At 36.4% G+C, this 28,000-nt stretch overlaps 1 protein-coding gene across 5 annotated transcripts; it reads left to right on the top strand.

Annotated features, from left to right (window-relative positions):
- Positions 1 to 14: 14 nt before the first annotated feature.
- LOC112500229 (phospholipase SGR2-like) lies at positions 15 to 28,000 on the top strand. 5 transcript variants are annotated; one of them, XM_025103617.1, is made up of 23 exons: positions 15 to 135; positions 264 to 542; positions 2,736 to 2,836; positions 3,077 to 3,271; positions 3,846 to 4,001; positions 4,231 to 4,302; positions 4,396 to 4,548; positions 6,088 to 6,138; positions 9,321 to 9,491; positions 9,931 to 10,080; positions 11,020 to 11,085; positions 11,191 to 11,700; positions 11,779 to 11,830; positions 12,218 to 12,342; positions 13,660 to 13,732; positions 15,877 to 15,979; positions 20,121 to 20,214; positions 20,292 to 20,354; positions 22,267 to 22,318; positions 23,303 to 23,406; positions 25,098 to 25,144; positions 26,615 to 26,889; positions 27,715 to 28,000. In XM_025103617.1, the coding sequence occupies exons 2-22, from the start codon at positions 344 to 346 to the stop codon at positions 26,841 to 26,843; spliced, it is 2,766 nt and encodes a 921-aa protein (XP_024959385.1). In that variant the 5' UTR covers positions 15 to 135; positions 264 to 343; the 3' UTR covers positions 26,844 to 26,889; positions 27,715 to 28,000. The 5 variants fall into 5 exon arrangements, 4 of the variants coding, with proteins under 4 accessions (XP_024959385.1, XP_024959384.1, XP_024959383.1 ...); XR_003067344.1 differs by having other exon boundaries at positions 15 to 542; positions 26,615 to 27,622; XM_025103616.1 differs by having other exon boundaries at positions 15 to 542; positions 27,551 to 28,000.

Below are 28,000 nucleotides of genomic sequence, written 5' to 3' on the forward strand. Positions count from 1 at the left end.
ATCCAACTAAAACAACCATCTGATTGATCTTCAATTTAGGGGTTTTTAGCAGATTACACGATAGTTGATGTAAATCTTAAACACCCAAGACTTGTTTCAACCATACCAGTGATTTGTTTCCAAACCATACTCGAGGTATTTGCAGACTTGCAGCTATTGCCCAATTTCAAGTTACACAAATTTTGGTCGGAATATGAGAGAACCCGATTGCGTATGCTAGAATCTTTATTTGTTTTCATCTGGTGAGAGAATTGTTTGGACAGTTTGTGTTAGGGGTGTAGTGCACGCCACCTGTTTGATAAATTGCCGAAACGAAGTCTACAGCTGCTTTAAGCCAGTTCCAATGGCAGAAAGCAGTGAGAAGTATGAAAACGCGAAACTTTATGCTGATATGTTACGGAATACGCCGTCCAATATCAGGAGGTTAACTGATGAGATAGAGCAGTGTGAGGGGCGGCAGAAGTATCTTGCACAGACTAGAAGCCCGTCGGATGGGGGTGATGTTAGGTGGTACTTCTCTAAGGTTCCAATGGCGGAAAATGGTGAGTTCTTGATGATGTTATACGAATGTGTTAGCTTATAGTAGTTCTTTAGGCAGTAACATTGCCCTAAGCCTGAGGCATGGATAGTGATTTCGCCATTGCGAAACCAGAAGCATACTTAGTTTCTTTTTAATTGGTTTGAGGGTTTAGTTTCTTTTTAATTGGTTTGAGGGTTTTAAGTGGGGTTCGGCGTTCAAGAAGGAATTGCAACGTTTTTGTTGCTAGTGCAGTACCGACTTGTTATGGATATCATATCAAAGGCTTTGTAACTTTTCTTTTGCTCTATGTGTTTATTAAATCCTATTTGAAGTATGAGTGGGAGAAAATAGCGAATGCTGGGCAATCCATGGTTGATTGCTGAGATTTATTTAGTTGGCGACTTTAAAATTGGGCTGGTTCATAGTGGTAGGATACATAAGAACCTCCATGATATGGATTTTGATCCACCTAATCTAGTTCCAGCCTATGTTAGTACAAAATTGAATACCTTTTGGCAGGATTATTGCACCATCACACTTTACTGCCCTGGTGCTATATGGGAAAAGTCTAAACAAAATGTCTAAGTCTGATTGCGTAACTCTGAAACTTAAGCGTATCAGCGGATCAAGTAAAAGATACCGTTTATGTATTCACTAGGGCTGATCTATGAACTACTTTGCAATTGAGCACAAGCTCACTTCAGCTTAATTCCCGTCAAGACCTGATGTGAGGCCGGTTATCATGTCTTGTCTGGCATTAAGCTTAAGCGAGGCTGTGCTAAATTGTACAATAGTTCATAAATCAGCCCTAGTGAATCCATAGAAGGTATCTTTACTTGTTTAACTCCTGAAGCACTAACCTCTTGCAAATAATGTTTGCTCACATTGTTTTTTCCATATGGCACCCCTGCTGCCAGTGAGATCTTCCCAAGGTACTTATTAGATTGCCATTGGCTTAGACCTGCTTATCCAAGGTCTAAAAACATATGCAATCCACTTATATGCTCCATTATCAATGCTGCTAATCCCCTTGGGATTTCCTTGACATATTGGGTTCTAGTTAATCTTATCTTTGATTCTTGTTTGTGGGAAATCAGATGCTGGTTATAATTTGAGAGCTCAATAACGTACTATAGTCCGTTGCAAAGGGCCGGGCTTGTTGTAGTGCTGAAAACATGTTATTGCTACTTGCTAGGATATGGGATGATAGGGTTCCAACCAGTAGCTTCTATGTCATGGGTTGGCTTAAGGGAATCTGCTAATTGTAACCAAATGAGTATCATAGTTCTTCTCTTGGTTATTTTTTTCTGGCCTTTATTGCTTGCTACCGGGTGGTATGGTGTCTAACAGTTTCCAAAGAATTTACTTGACACCAGACTTCCTTTTTATGCTTTACTCAATGGTTTTTGTTGTTATTTTTTTTCTATAAAGCCACAATTATGGCATTTCCCATATGAGAAAATGGATTTCTTAAGCCTTGAGATCTTTCACTCTTTTGTATGGTTCCCGAAGTGAGACTCGAGAAGGATGAGAAAAGAAACATAAATAAGAGAAGTTAGCAAGAGAGTCCAGCTAAATCTTCCCTCCAAAATATTTTGAGATCTTGTACTCTATTGAAGCAAAATGGAGCTACAAATATATCTTCTCTTCTTTCTTGGCAAAGTGAGATCAATGAGGACCAAGAATACTGATGATACAGTTGCGTCACATATACTTTCTTTAGTAGGATAAGACATAGATTTTTTTTCAGTAAATATAAAGAATGAAGTGATGGAAAAGCACCATAGAAAGAGAGGAGGCCCGGAGAAAGGAGACAAACTCACTATGTCTTCGTTATGACTTGACGTGGATTCAGTTTCTATCTTGTTTCTGTTTTATTGTTGGATTTTTAATTTCATTGTTCAGAATATTACTGTATTGAATACCAAGGGTAATTTTTATATGAAGTTGCAGGGCTAAAAATAGAAAGAAGGATGATGGGTTGTGAGGAGTGTTGGGAGGTTCATTTTATTTATTGTGTTTTATCTTTATTCTGTTTATCTTGGTAAGAAACTTTCTGTAAGTTCTCTTTCTCTCACAATTATTTTTCTGGGTAGATTTCTATCCGAACCTTAGCTATGCTATCATGCACAATCCATTGAACTCACCAGAACATTTCCATTCATATTTGTTTATTTAATATTGATTCCGTGTTGCTGGCATTGCTTATTTACAGAGCTAGCTGCTGCTTTCCCACGTGCAGAAGTAGTAGGGAAAGGTGATTATTTTCGATTTGGTATGAGGGATTCTCTTGCAATAGAGGCATCGTTCTTGCAGGTCATACCATTTGTTCTCGGTGTGTTATTGAAGTTGTTTTTTGGGTTGATGTTCATGGTTTGTTTTAGGGTTATTAAGCAGAATGTAACTTATTGGAGTATTTACTTTCACATATTATTTGTTACTTGACTATGTAAATGAAACATTATACTTCTAGACTTTTGAGTTGAATTGGATATATATTTCCATATTCATGCACCAACTCTTGGGCATTTACTGATGTACATACTACATATACAGCGAGAAGAGGAGTTGCTCTCTAATTGGTGGGGAGAGTATGGTGAATGTAGCGAAGGTCCGAAAGGGTCAGTTCCTTCAACTTCTAAGTCAGAACCAGCGGTAAAACCATATAATTTACCTAGCACTCAATCAGAGCAACGATACGCGGACGAAGATGAGAGAGTTGGTGTCCCCGTGAAAGGAGGCTTGTATGAGGTGTTGTCTCTTTTCTTCTCTTCATGGTTTGTAATTACCATGTTGATTTTTGGGCCTTTGGCATAATCAATGTGATTATAAGCAGAATAATATGTTACCTTTATGGATCCGCCTTCTTTGCATGAGTGATGCAGCCTGTTATTATGTCTTTATATCATATCTTATTCTATGACATCAGTATGGAGATGCCTCTTGGCGGATGGCCAACAATTGATCCCTTGGAGCCTCTTTCAGAGGTTAACCTAGAGATCCAAGGGGTCATCTTGTAAGGTTTTTGTCTCTAAGTTTGCACCCTTTCAATGGGTTAATAAGGGGACAGCCCTCTCGACGTGGCTGGAGTGACCATAGAATACAGGACTGTCAACCATGTGTCGATCCCTTAACTTGAACCCCCTTTTTAGAGTTTTACTGGTTTTCCAAGTAAAATTGGAGAATGGTGAGAAGTTTTCAGATTGGAACATGGTTGAACTTCTAATCATCTGTATATGGATGCATTTGTGATGCAAAACTATCATATTAGCTCCTAGTAAACTTTATGGTGTCATTACTTTCTTGTTGCATGTTATGACTGCAGGTAGACTTAGTAAGAAGACATAGTTTTCCTGTTTATTGGAATGGAGACAATCGGCGTGTTCTAAGAGGCCACTGGTTTGCTCGTAAAGGGAGTCTTGATTGGCTTCCACTCCGCGAAGATGTTGCTGAACAGTTGGAGTTTGCTTATCGCAGCCGGGCAAGTCATCTATCGAACATGCTTCTGTTGTTCAATGGATCTCTTATTTTGATGTTTTTAAGTGCATTTGATGCTTCTTTTCTCTTCTTCTTGTTTTATTACTTCAAATTAACATTTCCTAAAGCGAAATAAACTACACTTTATGTTGCTTTTAGTTCGCATTGTTTCATTTGGCCCAATTTTGAGTGCTCTTGAATTGCTTGTGAGCTTCGTTGGCATTTTATTCCAGGTTTGGCACCGTAGAACATTTCAACCATCTGGATTATTTGCAGCACGGGTTGATATGCAAGGGTCTAGCCCGGTATGTTACTGTTCAATGCTAAAGTAATATTTAAGACTTCTAATTATTGTCGTCTTTTATTTAAGCATCAAATATGTTACTTATTTCCTGCAGGGTCTACATGCTCTTTTTACGGGTGAGGATGATACATGGGATGCTTGGCTAAATGTCGGTGCATCTGGATTTGCTAGCATAGTTAATTTTGGAGGGACTGGCATTAAATTAAGGCGTGGATATGCTCCATCTCTTTCAGAAAAGCCAACCCAGGTATATTTGGTTGTTTCAGGATTGCCAAAAATAGATTTGTTTATCAATGCTCTTCTCTTCCCGGTGTTGCTTGCTTGTAACAGTTTCTGTGTCTCCATATTGGATAATCAAACATACTAACATGGCTGGTAAGTGTAGATATAGTATAATTTCAGATGGGTCTCATTACAACCCAGTTTGTTTCACAATGGTTTAATTGAGTTCAGATATAGTTGAGTACATTAAATAAGACGATGGTTGAAGGCATTTGAACAACCCAACCCAATGTTTGCGGTTTGAAAAATCCCAACCCAAACCAAATGCAACCCAACCCAAACCATACAGGTTGATACTTTGGTACATCAAAATATTAATTCTCCTAACCTTGAATATGTTGTCTTCTCTACTCATGATTCCTTTTTCATCATCAATCTTTTGGTACAGCTTATCCGCACTCCTTAAATCTCAAGTATATCACATTCAACTACTTTTCTCAATTTGCATATATATATGCATATATGTGTTCACATTTACTGAACATATATGTCAAGGAGTTATATAGAGATGGAGAAGAGATTGAAAATATATGTATATGAAGAGGGTACTTGATGCTGTAATTGTCTAATGTACATATTAATAGGGACTTAACGATTATATTAAATCCAATAAATAAAAGGATTTTGGGTTCATCGGGTGGGTTTGGGTTCAAATAATCGTAACCCATTTCCAACCCAATACCTACGATTTGAAAATCTTAGAACTCGATTAGACATCGGGTTGCTTTGGGTTGGGTTACTTCGCGTTGTGTTGGGTTATTTCGCGTTGCGTCGAGTAGGGTTATTTCGCGTTGCTTTGGGTTGGGTTGGTCGGGTTTTCGAGCACCCTACCCTCTACTATCTTCTCATGGAAAACTTGGATTATTACCTATGATAAATAAGGCACAGGGAGTAACAGAAAATAATTCATGTCTTTTGACTTGTGAAACTAATTATAAAAAGGAGAAATGACAACACATAACATTGAGATGACCAGGCATTATGTTGCAAGTTTAGGCCTGTTAAGTGGGGCAGATTCTCACTGGACAGGTGCTCAAGAAGCACATCTCTATGTGGAAAATAAGAATATTATTTCCGAAGTTGAATTATCATAAAATGCTTGGAGTTTACTGGGATTCTAAAATGAAGGCATAGTTGGATTCTTTACATACATGAAGAGGCTGATGGCATCAGGACATCGTAGATTAAAACACAAACATCGATGGAAATAACAAATTATCTAGTTGATCAGCCCTTTTTTCTTTTTCTCGTGTAGAAGATTTCAGATTATCTAAAGCTTAATTGATATGATTAGCCATCGTTTGCTGTTAACCTGCTAGTATGCAGTTATCTTTATTTTCCAGAAAACTTCTCTGATGGTCAATCTTTTCATGAATCATGCAGTGGTATTCCAGTTCCTCACCGTATTACTTAGCATTATCTGTTTTACTCTACCGGCATGTCTTTCTTCATATGCACTGCTGAAATAAAATTTTTGTATCCTAATTGATAACTTTGTTGGTAGGACGAGTTACGTCAACAGAAAGAGGAAGAAATGGATGATTACTGTTCACAGGTAAAGCTGGTGGCATTTTCTCAGCTTTATGTTCATATATATAGACATATATATATATATATACACACACACACACACGTAGGAATGGGATCCCGTGAGAATGGAAGTTGTGATGAGAAGGGTAAGAAGGGATTTTCACTCTTGGATCAATCCTGATTGAGATCAACACTAAAGAGTACACCGAGATGCATCAGATCAATTCCCGTATCAAGCGCAATTCATGAGGTGGGGTTGAGATTAGAAGTGATCATGGGTCCAGATCCTTCTCACATTTCTCACCTTAACTCCTATTCTCACATGATCCTTCGTCTATACACACACACACACATATATATATATGTATGTGTGTGTATATATACAAGGTCAGGTTAAGGGGAAAACCGCAAAAAATGAAAAAACAAGGAACACCCTAGTAACCATTCATCTGCATGGTATGCACATGTGCATACAAGTAATTTGTAAGTAATTTTTTTCGTATGCACATATGCATCACATGTACACGTGTATAAAAACCAGGAATCATCTTCAATTACTTGTATGCACATGTGGGGGTTTTCCTCTGAACCTCTCTCTCTCTCTCTCTATATATATATATATATATATATATATATATATATATATGCACAACTGATATAGTTGAGTATACAAACATGAATTCTATGTTGATGCATGTTTATTGCCTTCTATATAAGAATTGATATATTTTCTGTCGAGAAATCATAAATGGACTATGTTCAGCATTGGATGAAAATGTAGGCTGTTGTACTATATTCAGCATTTTATAATGTGAATATCAGTATGAATGATTAGCGATGGATGCTTAGGGTATTTTAGCCATATGCAGATACATTTTTAGATGGAGAGAGAGAAAGAAAGATTGGGCATGAATTGCTAGTAATCGACTCAACCCCTCATCTTTGATTCTTTTCACTGAATAATTGGTAAAGTTGTTGTGGAGAGGGATGAAGATTGAACTACTTTTACAAATTTGGAAATGCGAGAAAAACAAAGGCATGGCTAAATATGAATGTAGCACACAGTTCAAGGACAAAAAGGTTATTTCTTTTGTAAAATGTTATTTGCATCCCAAAAGTGATGCATCAACTTCATTTATTTCATAGGTAGTGGTGTGCAACTTTACAAGGGCTCAGAAACATATAAATAATCTATGCTGTTACAACTGTCAAAATATGAAATTGCGGTAAGGACTGTGATTTGAAACAACGGTTATCGCCGATGGTAAAGTGGTGGTATAGCTGTTCATATAATAATTAGAATTATATATATGCACAAATAACTCAACATATTTTGTGTATTCAATAAAAAAATATAAGAATAACGATGTCCAAGTCCAAATGAAAATAGCTGAACAATGTGAAAACTTTTATTCAAATCAAGAGGTCAAAGTGATAGTTCAAATCCAAAAAAATAAGAATAATGGTGTTCAAGTTCAAAAAAGTGAAAATATTGATGTCCTAGTCCAAAAAAAAGAATAATGAAAGCCTTGATATTGTTGGACTAAAATAAAACCGAATGCAAGACCTAAATAAAAGCCCGCAAAACCTTCTTAGCACCAAAACAACCTATCACAAATAGCGGTTATGTCGCTGCTTTTTTGCGTGCAAAATACATTTAGCGGTCAATAGCGCTGCCAATCGCGGTACCGCTATTTCAGATCACTATTTGTCCCATGACTGCTATCCGCGAAAAGGCATACATATTTTAGGAGGAAGTAAAGGATAATAGCTATCTTATCCTACTTAATTGGTATTTTAAATAGTTTCCTTATTGTAGTAGGATTCCTAATAATTATAGATATAGGGTAGGGCATGCATTAGAACCTAGAAGCTAAGGCAAATACATGGTATTTCTTTAGTAGTTTATGTTTTGTTAGTTTTCGGTTAGTCGGTCAATATAATTCGCTTTGGTCCTGTCACAATATCAAATTTGATTCTAAACAAACTCTTGTACAAGGTAAGTAAGGATCATTCTTCTCACGGAGTCGGTAGTTAGTGCACGTAAATTCACTATTTTATAATGCATGCCACTTCAATGTTTGAATGGCTACTCTAATGAGGACTTATGCATTCTACAAAGCAAAATTCAGGTTACTGTAAAAAAATACTTTCCGTCAATGGCAGCATATTAGCAATCCAGGTGAACTCAAACTAGTGCCTGATGACTTAAGAAACACATATGACTATTCTAACTATGTATACCACGAATCTTGACCCTAAACCAGCGTGTAGGGTTTCATATCAACAAGTAACCTTTTAAAATGCAGTGGAAAAGTTAATATTTGGTTACTTTTGTAGAAAACTTTTCATAAAAAGAAACCCTGTTTGGATCCAGTGACATATTTAGATGAATCTAAACACACCATAGGGTGTTTAGAAATTATCTTTGAGATTCGTCTAACGGAGCACTAGAAACCAAAGTAGGTTTCCTCTATGTAGATAGATCCACACACGAACACGCCTGGCCCCCACAGAGTGCTAGCCCGAAACCCTAGATTTTAGTACGTGTTTTCAACATAAAAGAGAATAGGTTTCTTTTATGTTTCTGAAATCTAAAAAGATTAATTTCTTTAGGCTTAGGCCTATCACCTGATTTAAGGTGGCCATTGGAGTTACAGATAGACCATAATTCCCAAACATGGGCTGGACTTGTTATAATCCTTTGGTCCACTACTTAAAAGCACTTAAGCCCAAATAAAGGTTTTATTTAATTTAATCGTTATAAAATTATATGTAAATACATTTATATGCAAAACTCTGTAATTACCATAATTACATTTTTAGCACATAAGAATAACTATTTCATAATCAACATGATATTATTCGGGTTTCTGATTATCCATTAATCATATCGAAGCATACATATTCTTTGTATGCGACCCTATACTCCTTGGCAATATTACTGTATGACACGTGTCGTGGGCATATAAAACTTACACAAAGCAAAACTCATTTATTTTGGGACAATGGAAGTGTCTGCACCTGTTGCTCGTTGATGCCTGTTTATTAGTTATTAGTTGAGTAGATTGTTGCATGTATAGAAATTTTTTGTGAATCTACTTATCATTAAACTCTTGAATGCCTTTGACTTTGTTACCCCCTTTTGTTGTTATGTTGACACAATCTGCATGCAGTAAAATGCTTCTGGCCTTCAAATTCTTGCAGGTCCCAGTTCGTCATTTGGTGTTCATGGTTCATGGTATCGGTCAAAGGTTGGAGAAAGCAAATTTGGTTGATGACGTTGGCACTTTCCGTCATGTTACAGAAAGCCTTGCTGATCTGCACCTAACGTCTTACCAACGTGGAACTCAAAGAGTTCTTTTCATTCCGTGCCAGGTAGTGATTATGGTCATGGTTTCGACGATAGTTTTTGTTGAACACTTCTGATCTGTTGAACAGTGTCATGCATCAATCTATAGGCCCAAGCCCAATATTATGCTATATATTCTAGAAGGGGGATAAAAGGGGTAAATGGGTAATTCTAAATAAATTTGTACTATAAATAGGGGAAAGAGGGGGGAGTGGAGTATCCAGAAAATTAGTAAGAGTGTTCTTAGGAGGGCTCTGGCTTCTCGAATAGCCAGAAACCCTTTTGTTACTGTTGAATTCCAGCAAATCCTTTGATAATCACCGGTTCATTTCAATGTTTGTTTGATTCTTGATTTGGGTTCTTAACAAATCGATGCATGACAGAAAGTTGTTCAAAGATGATGGAAAATTGCTTAAATTATGTGGTCCTTGTCCTTGGATGTGATTGGTCTTTTTGTACTGCCAGTGGAGGAAAGACTTAAAGCTCAGTGGTGAATCTGCTGTAGAAAAATGTACGTTACCTGGTGTACGTGGGTTGCGAGTAACATTGAGTGCAACTGTTCATGATGTGTTATATTACATGAGCCCAATCTACTGCCAGGATATCATTAACTCGGTATGCTTATGCATGATACTCTCTTGGTTCCATTCATCTTTTATTTCTTTTTCTTAACCCTGTTATAGTGTATGCACAATTAACATTTGGAATCTGATTAGTTTTATGATTTGTATTTACTTTTTAGGTATCATAGGTTTGAAATTGGAAAAATACATGTACTTTAGATGTCATTACGGTATGAGATGCATAGGTTATAATTACTGATACCATATAAAGCTGCATCAGTGTGTGTATATATGTGTGCGTGTGCATATATATATATATATATAGGGTCAGGTTTAGGGGAAATAAGCAAAAAAATAAAAACTGAGGAACACTCTGCTAACCCTTCATCCAGACGGTGTGCACATGTGCATACAAGTAATTCATAGCAATTTGTCCGGCATGCACATGCATGTGCATGTGCATAAAAACCAAGAAACAACTTCAATTACTTGTATGCACATGTGCATACCGTTCAAATGAAAGGTTACTAGAGTGTTCTTTAGTTTTTCATTTTTTTGCGGTATATATGTGTGTGTATATGCATTTGGCAGAAACAACTTATTAAGCATCAAGTATCGTTATTAATACAAAAAACTCGAAATTCAAGATTACAAGTTATTATAGCCTACATACACAAAACCATATTGATATATATTTTAAATCTTCTAAATGGGTTTTCAGACCACACAAAACCATAAAAATAACACTCTAGAAGGTCAGAAAAAGAACGAAACATGAATCTCGATTGAGGGTTTGAACTCTCGACTTCAGAATCGAGATATATCGCGCTGCATTGCGCTGGTATACTTCTAGTGTGTATATATATAAATATATGAAATGTATGAAGTTAGATATATTCCTAATGTTTGACCCACTGCCATTGATTACTTAGTACCTCAAGATTTCAATGAGTTATCTCTCTGGAGTTAATATTCTAATGAACTTGTGCAGGTTTCCAACCAATTAAACAGGTTATATTTGAAGTTTCTTATGAGAAATCCTGGTTATGATGGGAAGGTATGTGATTGGTGGGTCATGCACTCTCCTAGCATGTGATCGTATTTGAATTGTTACAAAAGATGGCACATAGGATGATTATTCATGTGGTTTTTGTTTCTGCAGGTTTCCTTATATGGCCATTCTTTGGGAAGTGTCCTTTCTTATGACATCCTTTGCCACCAAGAGAATCTATCTTCTCCATTTCAGACACAATGGATGTTCAAGGAACCTAACCACAAAATTTCTCCCGAATGTGAATCTTCTATGAGTTCGGGCAACACGGACTTAACCACCCATAAAGATCCTCCTTTAAAGGACATTACAAATGCTCACTCGGAAGCTATACTCCCTGAAACGTATTCTGAAGAGTCTGGCTCTCCGCTCACTCAAGCATCGGTCTCAGATGAAAATTTGTCAGTAGAAAGTGATTCTAAGAAAAGGGATAGTCCGGCATTAGATGAAGTTGGAGTCAAATCCAGCGATAACCCAATTGAGATGCAGTCTGAGGAGAAAAATGGTTTGGATGAATGCACAAGCATCAATGGTGAAGTCTTAACAAGCAACTCGAATGGAATTGATGAGGAAATTATTAAGAATGATGAAAACATACTAATCAAATCACTGAAGGAAGAGGTCATGAAGTTTAATACTTCCTCTTTTATTAGATGGTTCTTTGTTTTATCCTAATTACTAGTGCTTTTACTCTTGCAGATTGATTTTTTGAATGCCAGAATTAAAGAATTAGAATCACACAGAGCTGAAGGTATCGTTTAGTAGCTGCCTCAGTGGTGTTAAATAACACTATTGGTTGTTGTCCCTGTAGTTGGTTTTGCAATTTATGGCGCATGGGTCAGGTTCAGGGAATACCGTAAAAAATGAAAAATTGAGAACACCCTGGTAACAATTAATCTGTACAGTATGCACATGTGCATACAAGTAATTTGTCCGGTTTGCACATGTGCATAACATGCACAATTGCATAGAAACCAAGAAACAACTTCAATTACTTGTATGCACATGTGTATACCGTTCAAATGAACGGACCAGGGTGTTCCTCAGTTTTTCATTTTTTGGGGGTTTTCCCTGAACCTCCCTATATGTCGCATTGTTCTTAGGAGCTGAAATTGGGTTTGCTATGTATTTTAAACAGCAAATGAGCAGGAAGCTTCAATTGCAACAACTGGAAGTGTCTCCAAGAGTTCTCCATCTTTGAATAATGACACACCAGAGAGCTACACCCCTTATATAATAAAGTACACCAAGTTGGAGTTCAAGGTAACGGCTATGCATTTTGATTTATAACTTTCCTTGCAAATAAATTGTTATAGTTGAAAAGTGGATGTAGTCCTTTACCATGTAGGCTGAAGTGGAATTGTATTTTACAGCATAGACGTGTAGGGGTCTCGGAAAAAACCCGAAACCAAATAAACCATCCGAACGGAATGAACTTCAGGGTAAACAGTTCGGGTTTTTCGGTTTTTGGTTTTTTCGGCTCGGTTATATGCCCTCATTTGGTTCAATTTTTGGTTATTTTTTGCGGTTTCAGTTAAACCGAATAAGCAAGTTGTATTGTTGTTCTTTATCTTTTATATTTATAAGTTACTTTAAATTTTGAAAAATAGTTGAGTTCTCTTCCAACTTCCAATGTTTTACTCGTTACCATCTATTAGCTACACCTATTGTTACTATTTAATAAGAGACTAAATTACTAAAAGTACTTGTATATATTCAACAATCCAATTTAATTTTTGTTTAGAGTTGTCTGAATAATATTTCTATAAGTTACAAAGGCATTTTCTAAATCCCTTGAAGTTATAGCTCGAGTTTCGACCGACGAAATAAACAAAAACATATTTTGTTCAACAAACCTTGTTAAAATATCTTTAAGAAACCCTATTTAAAGTAAAATTCTTATTAGGTTTAACCAAAACAAATAACCCGAAACTAACCTTATTCGGTTCGGTTATCGGTAGTATGGAAAATGTTGAGAACTGAATTAACTGACCTAATAACACCCCTATGAAGGTGTTGTTGCAAACAATGGTTTCCATAGGAAATAATAGAAATGGGAAGGGTGTTTGGAGAGAATGTTCTTTGAGTAGTGCAGTACGCCAATACCTAATGGAGGTAATACTAGACCAAGAGCCTTTCGCCTGGTGATACCAGCCCGCTCTAAGTAATTTGAAGGTAGTTAAAGCTCATAAGAGGCAGTTTTGTGCGAGTGTGTATTTAGGTGATATAAGTAATAGGGCCAAGTTAAGGGGAAAACCGCAAAAAAGGAAAATCTGAGGAAAACCGTGGTAAACGTCCATTTGGAGGGTATGCACATGTGCATACAAGTAATTTGTAAGCAATTTATCCGGTATTCAATTACTTGTATTGATTCCAGCAATTTGTACAATATTCAATTTTTGGGGGTTTTCCCTTGAATCTTCCTCATAAGTGGTAATTATAGAAGTGTATTGATCCCAACAGTAGCTTCCTTGTGCTAGAAGTGGTTGTAATAGTTCCCCTCAAATCTGGATAAATGCATAGATTTCAAAAAAATATTTTCTTGCTTTTGATCCTTATCCTACTTCATATTCATGGCAGGTTGATACATTCTTTGCAGTTGGCTCTCCTCTTGGTGTATTTCTTGCCTTGCGCAATATCCGAATTGGAATTGGTATGCTTGTCTTTATTACCCTCTATGATTTTTGGTCCGTAGGAGAATACTTGCATTTGGGGACAGAACATAGTGTAATTGTTGTCCGTTCCTCCAAATTTTAAATATTTTAGATCTTAAGGTCATGAGGATTTCTTTGTACACGGGTGTTTTGGCAATTGCTTGGGTGTATGTGGGAATGATATGTGGTGGATAATTTGTTTTCTTAGGAATCTAAGGGCTGTTTGGTTGGTTTTTCATCAAGTCCTGTATGGATAAAGATGTCCGTGTGGATTAACCCGTCTGTATGAATTGGGAAGGTTTTTGTTTGGGAGAGTTTTTTCATAGATAGAAGGAGCGTCTTTTTCAATTGGGAGGGCAGGTTTGGGAAAAACTTCGCTTTCTGCATAAAGCTCCCCCCTAGAAGCTTACTGAATAAGCCATTTTCTATATCATTAAGCCACTACCAAACAGTCATGTATCGCAGACCGAATAAGCTGCGAGTCCCATTAAGCTCATTAAGCTACTAACAAATAGGCCCTAAGATATAGTTGAAAATCTAGTTGATTGTTTGCGGTAACGGGTAAGTGCATCCTTGGTATCAACCTTTTTGAATCTTCCAAGGGAAGTTGTCGTTCTCTAGGGATACTTGAGCATGCTTGTGTTCTTCTGTTGTTGGACTTTTGGTCCTGTTCAAGTATCTTCATGTTGTGTTTCTGCAAGATAACCTTCTTTCCTTGTGTTTATACTCATCGCTGATTTGTTCTAATTTTTTTCTATAGTTTTCACTTTAGACTGTCATCTGTGGGACTGTTTGATTTTTTTTTCCATCAAGCCTCGTATCTGTTAAACTGTCTGTAAGCATTAATCTGTCTAGATGAATTAAGATAAATTACTGTTTGATTTTGTCTTCAATAAAAAGTGTATATAACAAAAATTACCATATTAACCTTCTGTCTAGATAAGTGCTGAATGAAAAACAATTGTTTGATAAATCTTCTGAATGACAAAAAAATAAAAGTTTATGATTTATTTAAATAACATAAACAATGTAAATTCAACAAGTTCATCACCCATACTTAATAACTTAAATATACTTAAATTTTTTGTTACAATTTTTGACTTATGCGTTTGCTAATAGATAGACTATTTAATTTTTAGTGGGTCATGGTATTAAAAAAATTGTAGGGCAAGGGTAATTGTGGAAGAAGTCATAACTGAATGCATAAAGATAGGGTGGACAGGCTGATCAAGTTAAGCCCAACTCTTAGTGTTACGATAAAATCAACCATTTTATTATAGCTTAATCAGTTAAGCTAAAATCTCATTATGCTTATTAAGTCGAAAATCAAACATCCCCTAAGTGCGTTCTGAAGGACCAATGTTTGATGTTCACTAGACAATTTGACATTCTTAGGTCTCACTTCAAGTGAACTGCTAAACTCTTTTCACCAATACTATACACACTTTCATGACTTCTTATATCGAACATGTTATTGGTGTGTGCTGTAACATTCTAGGTCAACCGTATCAGATATTGTCCGCTTTGTCCCCACACCTGGACTCACGGTTTTAAAACGCGTCTGATAGAGGAGGTATCTAGTCCCTTATAAGGCAACCTTAGTTCCCTCCCCNCTGGACTCATGGTTTTAAAACGCGTCTGATAGAGGAGGTATCCAGTCCCTTAAGGCAACATCGTTCCCCCAACCAATGTGGGATCTTACAATCCACCCCCTCCCTTGGGAGCCCAACATCCTCTGTTGCACACCAGTCCAGTTCCTGGCTCGGATAACTAAGGTTGACTTATAAGAGACTGGATACATCCTCTACCAAATGTGTTTTAAAACCGCGAGTCCGGGTGTGTGGGCAAAGCAAACAATATCTGGTATGGTTGATCCGGGATGTTACATGTGGCCTACTTCTACAAAGACTATATGCATCATGTGTGCTGCACATCTCTTTGTAGAAATCTCCACCTCCTACTTGCTGACTGAGTAAAAATAAAATGTGAAGTTCTATTAGATATTCTTTGTGGTCTATCTAAATTTAGTCGTTGCTTGTTTTATCTTATTAATGTCCCTATAGAGTAAGTGACACGTTTCCTTAACTTGTAAGTAGTAGAGGATCATCATCTTTGGAGTTCTTCTGTTCTATTTTTTCCTCAGGCAAAGGAAATGATTACTGGGACAATAAAAACATAATTGAAGAAATGCCATCTTGTCGGCAAATGTTCAACATTTTCCATCCTTACGATCCAGTGGCATACAGGTATCTCTCATCCCTTTGCTTATATAGAAATCTGGCTTTTTTGAAGTAGATAATATTTATATACGACTAAATACTCACGCACACTCCTCACCTTTGGTGAGGTTTGAATCCTTGACCTCCTGGGAGTCTAGGCTCTATTGGTAGCCCGGGTATTGTTGGACCAATGACCCTTTGATTAATCTGGCTTTTTCTTGTTGGCATATTAATTTGTTTTCATAGTCTTTGTGCTATTTTATCAAAAAAAGATCAGTTTTTATAGCCCACTACTCTACAAACAGGCCCTTGTTTAGTAGAGTAAAATATGTAACTGGAGATTGGATTGATTGATTGTCATTGCTTAAAGTCCATCAATTCATGGGTTACTTTGAACCCGCACATGAGATGACTTTGGCTCATCACGACTCAGAATTCTGATAGGAACCAATGAAGTTTATTGGATAAATTAACTAATAACAATCGCAAAGGGTTGCCCAACTTTTGACTGTTTGAGAGGTCAGCCATCTTTCCAAAGATGCCTAATTTAATTCTCAAATCTTTATAGAAGATAAAGCATAATAGTGAACCTCTCCCAATCCCCATTTATAGAGTTACTTATTATGGAAACAGTATAATTCCCTAGTCTAATAATTAACCCTAGATGGCAATCCGGCACGGGCGAAGGCCCATGTCTGAGACTAACATTATTCCCCTCCCAAAAAGTCACCTTCTATTGGGCCTAATGTTAAACCCAATAGCCTCTGTGGACTCCAAATCAGAGCTACCTTTAGACCTGTTAATGAAACCATCAGCCTCATTGGACCCATGATAAAGCCTTTTTATTAGGCCTGATAGTATATTTCCAGCATCTTTGGGGCCAAAGTTATATATGTTGTTGATCCCCATTGTGTTTAGTACTCGGAAAGGACTGGACAGTCGGGATGAAACTGGATTGGACTGGCGGGAGTGAGGTAGTCGGGTGAAAGAATTGTGGAAGGTTTTGATTTTGACATGGGTAGTTTAGTAATTTACCTATCTTGTCCCATCTCCCCTGATCTTTGTTCCACCTATTTTGATGGGACAAAAAGACTACTTTTTTGTCCCACTCAGTCCAGTCCTGTCCAAGTCTAAGGGGATGTTTGGTTGATTTTTGATTAAGTCTTGTATGGATAAAGCTGTCTATGTGGATTAATCTGTCTGTATAGATTGGAAAGGTGTTTGTCTGGGAAGGTTTTTTCATAGATGAAAGGAGCTTGTTTTTTAATTGGAGGGGTAGGTTTGGCTTTCAGCATAAAGCTCCCCCTCTACAAGCTTACTGAATAAGCCACTTTCTATATCATTAAAACACTACCAAACAGTCATGTATAGTTGACCAAATAAGCTGTGAGTCCCATTAAGCTGCTAACAAACAGGCTCAATTGTTGTGTCAAACGTGGAACAATAAGTTTTATGTATTGTCCTGTCCGGCATACAAAATGCACCCTTGGCCTCGCCTCCTATCAAATCCACTTCTTTTCCTCCACGTGTACACTACCCTGTTTGATTTTCCTTGCCAAACACAGGCTCATATTGCTACTCCCATGCGACATGGTTGTCGCTAGTGCCCCATCACATGGCACGGCTGTACCCGCTTGCACGTTGTCCTCACTGGCGCCTCATCTGCTCATGGTGTCTTTCACCATCTTTGCCACCTAATGGCCACACCTCTGCTACAATGCTCCTATATTCCATATAATAAAAACTTTCGATACGTATGAATGCTTAATTAAAAAGGTATAATGCAAACTAAATAGTTCGGTAATCAATCCAAATACATCTTAAAATTTAACTTAAAAATAATTCTGACCATGGTGTTTGAACAAAGACAAATGAAAATAATTCAAATAAGGAATTTGTAATGTAAAAACTTAAAAGAAAAACTGAAAAATTGATAAATAATCAGTAATGTATTAACTATTTTGATTTGATAAATGATTATATGTATAAATATATATTTAAAAAATATGTGGTGCGTTGCGTTTTGAACCGCGGTTTGATGACTCAAAACCGCAAAGCGCACCACAAAGTGCGGTTCGATGAAAATGCAAACTGCAAACCGCACCACGAAAGTTGTAAACCGCGTTTTGCGGTGTGGCTGGTTTGTGCGGTTTGGCGGTTTAGATGAACACTCTGCCCCCGCTGTTGGTGTGGCAGTTGCTGGTGGCACCCCTCCGGTGTTGGCCTCTAGTAACTTGCACATTAACTCTTCAACGGACAAAAATCGCACCTCAATATTCTCCTCCATCCTAGCAAATATTTCCATCATATTTAATGCATCTTTTCAACAGGGGCGGACCTACCCATAGAGTAGGGGGTGCATGGGCACCCGCTCGATCGTCCCCTCATAACGGATTTTTTTTACCGGTCGTAACTGTGCACCCGCTTAATTTTGAAGTGTGCTCTTATATGTTCTTAAAACAGTACTTGAAACAGGAAAGTGGGGTTGTTGGAATGGTTGGGGCACTACTTGCTTTCCTTATGGTCGTGGGTTCAAATCTTTTTGACAACAATTTCTAGTTTTTTATACAAACAAATATACAACAAAAGAATTGAACTCAGGACCAAAACTATAAAATAGGAAAGTCTTACCAATCAACTACAACTAATTTTCATTTACAATTGTCTCAATCTTACTTTTATTTCTTTTTTTAGTATTTTTCTTCCTATTTACCCATTAATCTTAAATTTGTTTTTGCTCTCGTTCTAATGACAATACATGTTTATCCGAAATAACTTGAAAAGAAAATAAAATTAATTACATTTAACAATTTATACTTTGTATGAGTTTTTATTTTTAATTTTTTTCATAATACTTAACAATGGGTTATTATTCCTCTGTCCATGATGTCATCAAACATATTTATGTAAGAAATTTATAAATTATCTTTTGTTGTTGCATTTGTTGGCCGTTACGAAATCAACCAAAAAAATCCCCCGTAAAGGTGGAATTCGGCCAAGAACGCGTCGCATGTAAGACATAGTGTTCCGTCTTGCTCAAAAAGTCAAGAGTGGTTTATTTGTAAATTTGTATTGTATCAAATCGACACAATTAAATTTTCCTTGGGTCAAACCGTGTTGACTTTTTCCTAGGTTAAACCGCAAATTTGTTGGCCTTTGATTGACTTTAAAAGTGCACCCGCTCGGAAAAATTCTTGGGTCCGCCACTGCTTTTCAATCTCTACCTCCAATTTTCCTGGATGTTGTACTTGTACAACTTTATTGGCTGCCTGTGGTCAATGAAACTACTTTAATACCAATGTGAAAGAAGCCAAACATGTTTATTGAATGAAGTTACTAATAAACGATCGTTGCATCTTAGGTTATGCTCAAATTTAATGAATGCAAGATATCATACTTGCTAGTGAAGCTGTACCTTTGGCTGGCATGATTGTTTATAATTTGCAATATTACCACCTTAAGATGATATTGAGTTACTTTATTCGACCCATTTCCTAGATATAGGAACTGCTACTATGAACTTATCTGTTGACGGTTGGGTTCTGGTGAGAATGGAAGTTATAGTGAGAAGGGTAAGAAGGGATCTCCAACCTTGGATCAATCCTAATTGAAGATCAACAGTAATGAGATGCACCGAGATGCACGGGGTCAATTCCCGTATCAAGCGCAATTCATAGGGTGGGGGTGAGATTAAAAGTGATCAAGGGTCCAGATCCCTTCTTACGCTTCTTATCTTAACTCCCATTCACGATCTTCCGTGTATGTGTTGAACACCCAATTGGCCTGTCAAAGTTGATAGGACGTTTTCAGGATAACCTGTATTTCCCATGTTTGGATACAAGTACCGGTACTGTCCATTGAATCAGCGGGGGTTTGTGAATGTTGGGCGGTAAACATCATCCCTTTGGGTGTGCTTTCCCTAATTGTAAAAAAATTTAGACGTTGACCCTAAATCACTTGGATGCAGTCCTGCAAAGTTAAGCTGTTTGTCATGTCAATGACCTGGGGACCCTCATTCATTTGGCTCCTTTTAGCCTCATTGTTAATAGTAAATCTTACAACACATATTGATGCACACCTAAAATCTTTTTTACATGATTACTTCTGTATCAAATTAAAAGAAGCACTCTGTGTTGACTCCTGATGTGAAATGTACTCTTCTGTTCAGAATCGAACCACTTGTCTGTAAAGAGTATATCGACAAGCGTCCAGTCATTATTCCTTATCACAGAGGTGGAAAGAGGCTGCATGTTGGATATCAGGTACATATTGTTATACGGTTGTGCTGTTTGTGCGTATAACCTCTCATTGTGGTAATGATTATACATGATGGGGGCAGGAATTTGTAGAAAAAGTTGCATTACGCTCTCAAGTGGTGGTTGATCATATGAGCTTGGTAAAGGTTGGTGCTACTAATTGCCTTATAAATAACATGCTATAACTTCTGTTCTACATCGTGTATGCGTTCAATGCGGGTGCATTTGGTACACTGGACATGACATAACAAAACAGGGATCACTGTTCCATGTTTGCAGGACTTATTATGTGGACGATAAGAACAAAGTGGAACAGGCATGTTCCTCCCACCCCATGGAGCAGGGTGTAACAGACCTATATTTTACCAGTATAACCTCAAAATAAAACTTAATTCTCTTCTAGAACATCAAATACACCTTCCTCTTTATATTTTATTCATTCTTGAAATTTTATTTATCGTATTTTATGCTTTTTAAACTTTTACTTTATTTTCCTCAAAATATTATTGTTATATGATTTCTATATTTTGGTTAATTTTTGTAATTTATTAAATATTAATAATAAAAGAATATAGAAAATGTATAAAATAAAAATTGGGAACTACATAGACTTTTCTTTTGGTGTCATTTTAATCATCTTGACGAAAACTTTATAATGATATATTTTATTATAAAAATGTTTATTTATCATGATCTAATAAATTACATAAATTAATCAAAATATATAAAAGATATAAAAAATCATTAAGGGTAAATTGTTCATTTATCTGTTCTGTCCTGCTCAGTTCCATCTCACGAAACGTTGAACAGTTGTTCTATCCTGTCTGTCTGGATACCAAATGCACCCTTCCTGATCAATTAGTGCACAAGCACAATTATCTGTATTAATATTATTTAGGGCAAAATACATCAAAATGCAAAAAATAGGTTGGTTTAGTTTCTATCGAGTGTAATGAAGAATTTTTTTTTCTCAATTGATGTAACAAAGTTTCAAAATTTCCGGTTCTATACCCATCTTGACCGTAACCTGCTGACCTTGTAACATTTGATGACGTGGATACCCTTTTATGAAAGGGTTACGGCAAGGTGGACAATAAACTTGACATCCACGTAATTAAATAGGAAATTTTGAAACTCTATTACGTTTATTCAGATTTTTTTCGGTTACAAAATATGGCAACTATGGCAAGTTTGTTGCATTTTTCCCTATGATTTATAGATGGATAACTAAAGAGTTGTTTGGTTGAATTAGTTCTTGCTTTTATCATGCTTTTAAGTGGGTGCAGGACAGCAGGAAGATTCTTGAATAAGTCAGAACTGCAATTAGGATGCATTAGCGTTTGTGTGCTTTCCTTAGGATGTTGCAATGAGCCAAACTTAATTTATAAAAGCAAATGTGACTCTAATCAAAACATTTAGAGCCAAATGATGTTGTTAAGGGGCCTTTGACCAGCGTATGATTGGTATTACTGATGCTGTACTAGAGTTATATTCGAAATTTGCTGGCTGAATTTTGATGTGTGCACCCATTTTCTGTAATTATGGCACAATGTTCATTCCGTTTGTTCACCCTCTTTTAGTGGTGTCTGTTAGGGGCTGTTTGGTTGGTTTTCCATTAAGTGCTGTATGGATAAAGTTGTTTGTCTAGATTAATTTATCTGTATAGATTGGGAAAATTTTTGTTTAGGATGGGTTTTTCATAGATGGAAGGAGCATGTTTTTAATTGGGAGGCAGGTTTGGAAAAAACTTGACTTTCTGCATACCCTGTAGAAGCTTACTAACCGAATAAGCTATACGTCCAATTAAGCTCATTAAGCTGCTAACAAACAGGCGTAGAAGAGATTATGTTGGAGCATTACAAAATCATCTTCTTTAGACTCTTATTAGGTGATTTTTGTTGATTTTAATGGAAAGAAATGTTGACCAATTTGTTCTGGACTTGGTGCATTCCTTTTATTGCAAATGGATCTTTGCTAATGGAAGTGCATATATTCTATATTTTAGTCATATGGCTTAAGAAGTGACCTATGTTTTCTAAATTTGCTTACCCATTGTAGGTTAAGGTATTGACTGTATGCCAATCCAGGGACAGTGATGATGACCATGAAGGTAATTGAATTGTACCTGGTTCCGAATTTACTTGTTATATTTCCTTGTTACCTGTTAGAGGGAGGTTCAAGGGAAAACCCCCAAAAGAATAAAAAACTGAGGAACACCCTGGTAGCCATTTGTTTGGAAGATATGCACATGTGCATACAAGTAATGTGCATACCATTCAGATGAATGGGTTATCAGGGTGTTTCTCAACTCTTCATTATTTTTTCTGCGGTTTTCCTCCGAACCTGACCCACCTGCCATCTTACCTATCTTATTGCCTGCTTGCACACACCTTTGCGTCGTGCACATTCTGGTGTCTTCACGGAAACAGCCCCTCGATCCTAGTGGTTGAGGTACGGTCTGTGTACATTCTACCAAGGGGCGGAGCTACATAGCAGCATATGGTGATACGAGCCACCTCTTCATGGTTCCTTCGTAATGGAAAAAAAATACGATTCTAAAGAGTGCTACCGTATTGTTCTGTTGGGTGCCCTTATAATTTGAAACTAAACTATTAGCACAACTCTAATGGAGGAGTTGGTAAATTTTGCGGCTTTCTACGGAAGACCCGCGTAAGTGGGTACGAGTCCCACTTTTGTCAAATTTCTAACTTTTCATCTTAAATTTGGTGTTCTTTATACACCTTGTGTTTTTAATTGAAGACAGAACTCGAACACTGGTTCCTTTTGTGCAAGGACAAGGAACCAACCAACCAACAAATAAATACTAATTGTGGAAATTTTCTAAAGATTTGTTTATCTTATAGTCAAACTGTGTCGCCGCTTAAAAATCTTTTTTGGGTCCGCCCCTTATCCGACCCCTCCCACACCCTACTTTCAAGTGGGGTATACTGGGTTCGTTTGATTTGATTTGGTCCCAATTTTGACTCATACAAACTCGTCCCCATCCATTGCTTCTGTGCTGTAACAAGCTTTAGTTGATAACTCGTTTTTTGATTTTAGTTCGTTACTCTTATGTGTTTTGTTTTTGGCTTAGAAGAAACCTCGGAACAACCCGAAGAAATAGAGAGATCATATGGTTCAATAATGTTGGAGAGGATAACAGGGAGTCGAGATGGGCGCATCGATCATGTGCTTCAAGTATGCATTCCTACCTTTCTACAAACAAGATATGGACTTTGCTTGCTACTCTTTAACTTTTAATCAGATCTTATTATCAACCTGCGTGTCCATCTTTATATCAAAGTTTGATTTGCAAGCTATCTACACAGAATAATTAATCGATCAATTTCTTTTGATCTTTTGCTAGCAATTAAAACATTGATATCATGCATTCCGTTGGTCTACAACAGAATGGCATGGTGCCATTTTGTTTGGTACTTTGGTATTTTGAAACCCCGAAACCGATATGTAAAACTAAAGTCAACTATGCAACCTGTAGTTTCTAGGTTACCCGGTATGGATTGCATAGAATTGTATTTTATCTGAAAGCAACAAAGGGGAGCTTTCTTCTTGTATTATTGATCATGGTACTTAAAGCATAACAAAAATCAAGATAATAAACAAAATAAGAAAAAGTTGCAGTATCGTGTTTTATGCGTTTTTTAAGCGGGTCAGATCAATGGGAAAATAAAGGTTTGGGCTTGGGGCTCCTCCCATAGGTCTCCTGTTCGGGTCTTCCTTAGGGGCATCGGGGATTTTTCTGGCCATCTTCAGGGTGCCATGGGATTAGTTGGGGTGCATGCAAGCTGGACACCTACAGTTACCAAAAATAATGTTAAGATAGAGGTAATGGGTACATTGTAGGTTTTTACTCTTTCCTTACAAGGAGTGGTGCATCATTATACATTACCATATCCTCTGTTCCTTGAGGATGCTTTTGGTATCCGGACAGGTAGGACTAAATAGAACAGGACAAAAGAGTTGTTCATCGTTTGGTAAGACAGAAATGGACAGGACAGAACAAATGAAATGACCAATCTATCCTAATGAGTTGTTTATATCTTTTGATTAATTTATGTAATTTATTAAATTATAATAAAATAAATATTTTTATAACAAAATATATCATTAGAAACTTTCAAGACGGTTCAAAGGACACCATAATAAAAAGTTCATGTAGTTTCCAATTTTTATTTTATACATTTTCCATATTTTATTTTTTTTATTATTAATATTTAATAAATTGACCAAAATATAGAAACCGTATAAAAATAATATTTTGAGGACATTAAAATGAAAGTTTAAAGAACATAAAATACAATAAATAAAACTTAAATAATGAATAAAATGTGACAAATGAGGCGTATTTGATGTTTTAGAAGAGAATTAGGTTTATTTTGAGGTTGTATTGGTAAAATATAGGTTTGTTCCACTTTGTTCCATGGCTTGGAGGTAGAACACGCATGTTCCACTTTATTCCACTCAATTCCTATTTGTTTCACGTAAAAGTCTTGTCTGAAATGGTGATCCTTGTTTTGTTTTGTTCTGTCCTATCATACCAAACGCACCCTAATAGTCTAGATACTTGAATAAACCAAACAAAACGAACCCATTATATTCCAAGAATGAGAATGGAATAAAACAACCCAAATGAAGATTGCCAAGGAGCAAATAAACCCTTGGTATGTATGGAACAGCCTTTGAATTGACCGCAATATTTTAGCCCAAAGTTTACTCGACCATCCTTTTGTAATAGAAAATTATTATCAATTCTGTACATGTTCACTAAAATTGTTTTCATGCATTTTTTGGTCCCTGTACTCTCTTCTTTGCCATGGTTTTTCCCTTTCTGTTGTGAAGTCTCATATCTGGGAATTTTGATGATGCAGAATAAAACATTTGAGCATCAATACATATCAGCTGTTAGTGCACATACGTAAGTATATCTTAGTTATGTCATGCTTTTGAAATGATTTTTGCCATTTTTAAGTTCGTAGAAAGTTATGTTGGATAACGATCTTCTTTGTTGTTTTTTTTTTATTATCGGAAAGCTTAAAACATTTGGATTTGGATTGTATATATCATAATTTATGTTGGAAGTATATATGCCCTCCGTCCTAAAGTATCGACGCTTCTATTTTAGTTTGTCTCAAAATAAGCGTCCACTAACCACTTGGGTTGTGGCGCACTGGTTAAGCTTCACGGGGATGTAGTGGAAAATCTCATCTACCCCGGGTTCAAATTGAAGCACCTGCAATGATTCCAGACCACTTTGTGGTCGCCTGGTGGTTAGTCGGTGCGCGTAAGCTCTTGGAAAAAATAAACGAGTGTCTACTTTCCAATTCTACCCTTGATTATGAGATGGAGAAATTCATTACTCCCTCTATTTATTAAGGGTAAAATTGTCATTTAGTTGATTAAAATTTATAATAATTACATCTTTCAAAAACTGTGTGCCTTTTGTGTTGTGGGCATTTATTTTGGAACAGAGGAAGTAACATTTAGTTACGGCAAAACTCACACACTCCTCACCGGTGTAACGTCCTGATTTTTCCAAACAACTCTAGTATCAGGAATATCATCTCAAATACCATGTGGTCAATGACCCTTAGGTTTTTTGGATGTCGAAGTTGCAACTTCTTTTGCAACTTAAATTAATCTTACATATTCTATCATTACTAAGCGGCTGTTTGGTTGGTTTTCCATTAAGTCATGTAAGGATAAAACTGTCTGTGTGGATTAATCTATCCATATAGATTGCGAAGGGTTTTTTTGGGAGGGTTTTTCATATATGGAAGGAACATGTTTTTTAAGGAAGGAGCATGTTTAGAAAAACTTGGCTTTCTGCATAAAGCTTCTCCTAGAAGCTTACTGAATAAGCCACTTTCTATATCATTAAGTTATCACCAAACAGTAATATATAGCTGACCGAATAAGTTGTGAGTCTTATTAAGCTGCTAACAGCATGCCCTAAGAGTATTTAAGACATTTGATGAGGGTCCGATCAAGCATTGCAATTCATGGGGATGTCGAGTCCTCCTAAATAAGTGTCCATATTTCTATTTTAGTCTGTCTTAAAATAAGTGTCTACTTTCCAATTCTACCCTTAATTACGAGATAGAGAAATTCATTACACTCTCTGTTATTAAGGGTAAAATTGTCATTTAATTTGATTAAAAGGTGTAATAATTACACATTTCTAAAATTGTGCTCCTTTTTCATTGTGGACATTTATTTTGGGACGGAGGGAGTATATTAGAAAGATTCAACTTTATTCACGTCACAAACTTCATAAGTTCAATTGGCATTTAAACTTCAATGATTTTTTTGCTTTCCGTTGTATTCTCTTTATCTTTCTCATTCTCCCAAAGTAGACGCTTTTCTTTGACTAACCCGTATCTTGCAGAAAATACTGGAGAGACCCCGATACCGCACTATTCATTTTGAAGCACTTATATCGGGATATACCAAACGAGCCCGGATTTCCAAATAAACCCACAGAAAACGATACAAATCAAGAAAATGATGAGTGGGATAAGTTGTTCGATGATGAAGAGCTCCCGTTAACTTTTGCTGATGAGAAGTTTCTGAAACAGTTCTCAATTAGAGCCAAGAAGTTCACAAAAGACAAGTGAATCATGCTCACTTCCTTCTAGATCTGTATATAAAATGTAAATGCAGGTAAGTACTAGGAATAAATGACCTTTTGTTAGATTTTCTTTAAATCCATGACCTTCTGACAGATTTGAGAATATCATTGCTTAAGAGAAAAATGCCACTTTCATATATAAGAATACCTTGAAACCTGTCCGAAGGTCATGGATTTAAAAAACACTTGTCAGGAGGTCGGTCATTTTTTTCAAGTTTTTTTATTAAGTTCTTTTATTTTCTTGCTTATTTCATTTTATCGTTTTTCTTTTAAATCCATGACCTTCAGACAGATTTGAGAATGCTTTTATATCTAAAAATGCTTAGAAACCTGTCAAAAGGTCATGGATTTAACAAGCAGTTGTCAAGTTATTTTTTGCAGGTTCTTTGAGCAAATTTCTTACTGGTTATTTGGTTTTCTTTGAGTACCTTTGTCATTTCTATCTTTTCTTTTAAATCCATGACCTTCTCTCAGATCTCGTTTAAATCCATGACTTTCGGACGTATTTAAAATCGTCACTGATTAACAGAAGAATGCCACTTTCATACACAAGAAAGCCTAGAAACTTGTTAGAAGGTCATGAATTTAAAAATCACTTACTTTTTGCAAGTTTTTTTAGTAACATTTCTACAAGTTCTTTGATTTCTTGCTTACCCTTTTCATTCATCTTTTAAATCCGTGATCTTCTTACAGATTTGAGAATGCCACTGCTTAAGAAAAGAATGTTACTTTCATATACAATAATGCTTAGAAACCTGCCAGAAGGTCATACATTTAAAACACACTTTTTAGGGAGGGAATTTTTATACAACTTCTTGCTCACCCTTTTCACTTAATCTTTTTTCTCTCACATTCAGGCACGGAAACATTGAAATTTTGCCGAAGATATAACACAGAATACGAGTTCAGTTCAACCGGAGGTCGCCGATATCGACCAAGAGAAAGAATGTTAGTTTGCTTCCCTACCCTTTTTTGAACCATTCTGAAATGGAAGCATAAAACCTTGTACTTTGTGCTAGAAAACTTGTACAATAGGTGAAAATGAACCTGGTTGTATATACTAGCAACTTAGAGTCTTAAAACACTTTGCTCTTGCTGATGTGGTTCAATTATCTTCTGTAAATGATAGGCTGTTTCTTCTCT

Source organism: Cynara cardunculus, assembly GCF_001531365.2.
Source record: "Cynara cardunculus var. scolymus isolate 2C chromosome LG 17, CcrdV1, whole genome shotgun sequence".
NCBI classification, from domain to species: Eukaryota; Viridiplantae; Streptophyta; class Magnoliopsida; order Asterales; family Asteraceae; genus Cynara; species Cynara cardunculus.